This window comes from Cibotium barometz, chromosome 8 (assembly GCF_041138505.1).
Source record: "Cibotium barometz isolate CiBa-2024 chromosome 8, ASM4113850v1, whole genome shotgun sequence".
NCBI classification, from domain to species: domain Eukaryota; kingdom Viridiplantae; phylum Streptophyta; class Polypodiopsida; order Cyatheales; family Cibotiaceae; genus Cibotium; species Cibotium barometz.
This window is the reverse complement of record NC_141053.1, coordinates 34,044,404-34,048,059: the sequence shown is the minus strand read 5'-3', so window position 1 is coordinate 34,048,059 and position 3,656 is coordinate 34,044,404. Positions and strand designations below refer to the sequence as shown.

The 3,656-nt window shown below is 42.2% G+C and overlaps 1 protein-coding gene across 1 annotated transcript; it reads left to right on the top strand.

Moving 5' to 3' along the window:
- The first annotated feature begins 309 nt into the window (after positions 1-309).
- On the top strand, positions 310-2,302 carry LOC147636177 (uncharacterized). The gene is made up of 2 exons (XM_086801616.1): positions 310-1,693; positions 1,950-2,302. Exons 1-2 carry the CDS (start codon positions 890-892, stop codon positions 2,106-2,108), a joined length of 963 nt encoding a protein of 320 aa, XP_086657742.1. The 5' UTR covers positions 310-889; the 3' UTR covers positions 2,109-2,302.
- The last annotated feature ends 1,354 nt before the right edge of the window (positions 2,303-3,656 follow it).

Sequence of the window (3,656 nt, the reverse complement as noted above, 5' to 3'; positions counted from 1 at the left end):
ACTCAACATGGTGCATCAAGTTGATTTTATTTCCATTTGAGGTGGTTATCAGAAACTTCTTGAAAAATCTTGACACGGGTTATACTTTCTTTGCTAAGGTTGGATGTCCCACTCACGTTAATTAATTAATATGAAAAAGAAGCTTTAGGGCCTAATATATAAATATATTTGGAGCTCACCCCTCTCTGAGTTCAAAAATCATAAAAGACTTGTGGACGCTCAACGGGCGGGTACAAAGTAATGGTACACGATGTGAGTCAAAAAAAAAAAAACTTTTAGAGTATTTTAGAATTTTCTTAATCAAGAATTTAAACAAAAGATTAGCTGTGATCGTCGCACGGTTTCCCTTCACCGTGCGTTCTCTAGATCTTCACAAGCACTAGTAATTAGGCTTCACACAACAGAACGCCCACGCAGTGTCTCCTCGAATACTGTTTTTTTTGCGCTTCGGAGCCTCACTAGATGCACGCATCTCTTTAATCCTGTGTTTTCGAGTAATGGGTTTCACCGAATGCGGCAAATTTTTCTTTTCTGAGTAGTGGGTCTGTGCCTCTTGTTTACAGTCTCGAAATGCACTTGTTCACATCCAGCGTGTTTGAAGAATTGTGGGTCTTCAGATCTACTGGAATGCTTCATCGGTTCTTCCCTTACCTTGATTCAGTAGCTCCTTGCTGCACATATGATGTTCGATTGTGGGTTCCTTGCTCGTTTGGGACCCGAACTCTAGGGTTTCAAGCTGTATGCACAGACTAGGGTTTGTGGTTCTTCACAAAGGCTAAGGGTAGGTGGGCTAGGATCAGGATGTCTGCTTTCTTTTACAGATATCGGGGTTAGGGTTAGAGTATAGAATTTGTGTTTCTTTTGGAGAAGCCAGGGTTACATTTACCCAATGGCCTCCATGGAATCTGGGCAGGCAAGAGCTGCTAGCCTGATGAATGCTGCAAGGAGAAGCCACTTTGTGGCAAAGATAGAGAAGTATGAGGCCAAAGTTAGACAGGCAAAGGCCATGATGAAGGAGCAGAGAGGGGCTATGGCTGTGGTTGAGCAAAGGCCTGTCTTGGACACAAAAGAGCAGCGACCTTCTGTAGCAGAAAAGATTGTGATACCCGAAAAATTGGTATTAGGAGCTGAACAGGAAGTCCACAGACAACATCACAGAGAGTCATCCCATAAGCATCTTGAAAGAGATGGATCTCAGAGAAAACCCCGTAAGCAACCTGAGAGAGAGTACTCACATGAACAAGCCCTTCAACAGCATCAAAGAGGGTTCTTATCGCTTGAAGAGGCCCATGAGCAGCATGCTAGAGAAGACTCACCAGGACAGAAAATTTTCTCAGAACGGAAGGAAATCATCTCTGGGATGCTGCAGAGATCATCATCATCTGGCATGGGGACGGTTATGCAGGGTTATGATACTCTGGGTATGCCTTCTGGCCATCCGTCTGCAGCTGCTGATAAGGTTTTTCCCATGGAAATCATGACTTCGGATGTGCAGGCAAATATTTACATTGATTTGAAGCCACCTCTAACATCAGATGTGAACATAGCTGCTGTAGCGGAGGCCCTCAAGGTCAGAATCAAGGCAGCTGATATGTCTACACCCATGCAAGAACATGCATTTCGGTGTGCAAGAGAGTGCTTGGATACCCTAGGCAAGCTCCATAGCAAGCGCATTGCCTTCACACTGAAGAAGGTTAGTCTGTTCTTGTTTCATTAAGTTTTGTATCAAATGTTATCTTGCCCTAAGGCATTTTCCATTTGCATCGGATAATGTTTGCCTTGCAGATTGATTTTAAAGTTTTGGTTTGAAGGCTTCATTATTCTGTCTGTTGGGATTCTTATTGTGAAAATCCTGCCATTATAAAGCAATGTATCATTAGATTAGGCAAAACATTTTGTTTGTGTCCCTGTGTTTGGAAACGCTTCTGAACCTTTCTATTAATGGGCAGGAATTTGACAAAGTATATGGCCCTGCGTGGCACTGCATTGTCGGTACAAGTTTTGGGTCGTATGTAACTCATTCAGTGGGAGGATTTATCTACTTCTCTCTGGACAAGGTTTCTGTTCTACTGTTCAAGACAACAGTGGAGCCTATTGAAAACTCATAACATCACTGTACTTGTGATACATGTGACTGGCTTATCAACACACGTGATTTGGAAATGTTGATGGGTAAAACACTTGGATGCATGCGCTTCGCCAGACTGTGATTGCTTGCTAGCAGATTAGTTTAGCAAGCAGTTGTCAGAAATGGGTCAAGCAAACATTCTTATCAAGGACAGAATTTCACATATTTTTCTCGGCATTTGAAAATATGTTTTTTTTGGGGGTTTTGGTGGAGTGTTTGTTATGCCCTTAGGTTTGGGAGTTGAGCCACATGCCACACACACTCCTTATGCATAGCGTAGTGTGCTTATGCTTTCTTATTGTAACGAAGAGGATTGGGACTGTCTAGCCAGTAGTCTATTCCATGTGGCTTAATCGATAGCTTGTCTTCTGATTCTCTCTCCAGAAGGAATTTGAAAACAGGCATTAATTGTTTGGTTGTTTGGCCTTTCTTGCAAATGGATGGCATTTGCTGTAATCTAGCTTAATGATACCAACTCAAATAAGTTCTTTGTATGATTGCATAGAATCTGGGGCTTACATTCAGAAAATTTAGTAAGCTTGGCTTAGGTTTTTGGAAACTGTAACATAAGAGAGGAGAATAAAGGGGCTGAACTTTGCTTGGTGTAGCCTGCCATCCTTGTGTGTGTTCATGCAAGAGATTTGTTATCTGCTACCCTCGTGTGTGTGTGTGTGTGTGTGTGTGTGTGTGTGTGTGAGAGAGAGAGAGAGAGAGAGAGAGAGAGAGCCAAAATGGCCCATCAGACCATAAATTAGTGTGTATACACCGTGTAGTAGAAGATGCCAAGCCCATATACAACAAAGAAATGACATAAAGTATTGTGTTCTGAGAGGGGGTTTTGGACTTTTTTACTCTGCTAATGTTGCAAGTTCACTTTGTCATTTTTTGGGGGCCTAGAGGGTGAATCGTCCATATGCCCGTGTAGCATGAATGTACTTCTCATTTGCTTGGTTTTTGCTTTGGGTTATAGACGCAGCTCCATGTATCCAGTCTTTCGTATGTCTTGAGACAAGTCCCTCATCTATCTGTGGGAGCTTTCTTTGAGCAAGCTTTACGAGCATCTAGATCCCCCAATCTATGTTGACCAATCCTTGTTAAACAAAGAATATTTGGTTGCTATGTTAATGCATGTAATTGTGTTTTTTCAAGAGTCTCTGTTTGACTATGAACCTCATGTGTGTCAAGGGCCACATCTTAATATACAACGACTCTTCATATACAATGATGGTGTCCTTGAATGTATTTTCTTGTGTCTTGTGTTTAAGGTTGGATACACACTGGAGGGGCACCCGAGTTGAGTGCCTAAAGCATGGGCATGCAAAAATACACATGGGCACCCATGTTACACACATAGTTGCCCATCTAAAAAGTGTCGGTTCACTAAAACACAAAAAATTGAAAAGGGGAAAATTTGATTGGTTTGGAAATGGGGGGTGCCTATCTTTAGGCAGCCTCAAGCGGTTGTCCAAGATTTTGAAAAAGTTGGGCAATAGGTGGCAGCTGACAAGCTTGTCAAACCTTTTTTTGA

Coding starts and splice junctions, on each gene's coding strand:
- LOC147636177 (XM_086801616.1), top strand. CDS start 890: ATGGCCTCCATGGAATCTGGGCAGGCAAGAGCTGCTAGCCTGATGAAT. Junction 1,694..1,949: donor TTGCCTTCACACTGAAGAAG/GTTAGTCTGTTC, acceptor ATTAATGGGCAG/GAATTTGACAAAGTATATGG.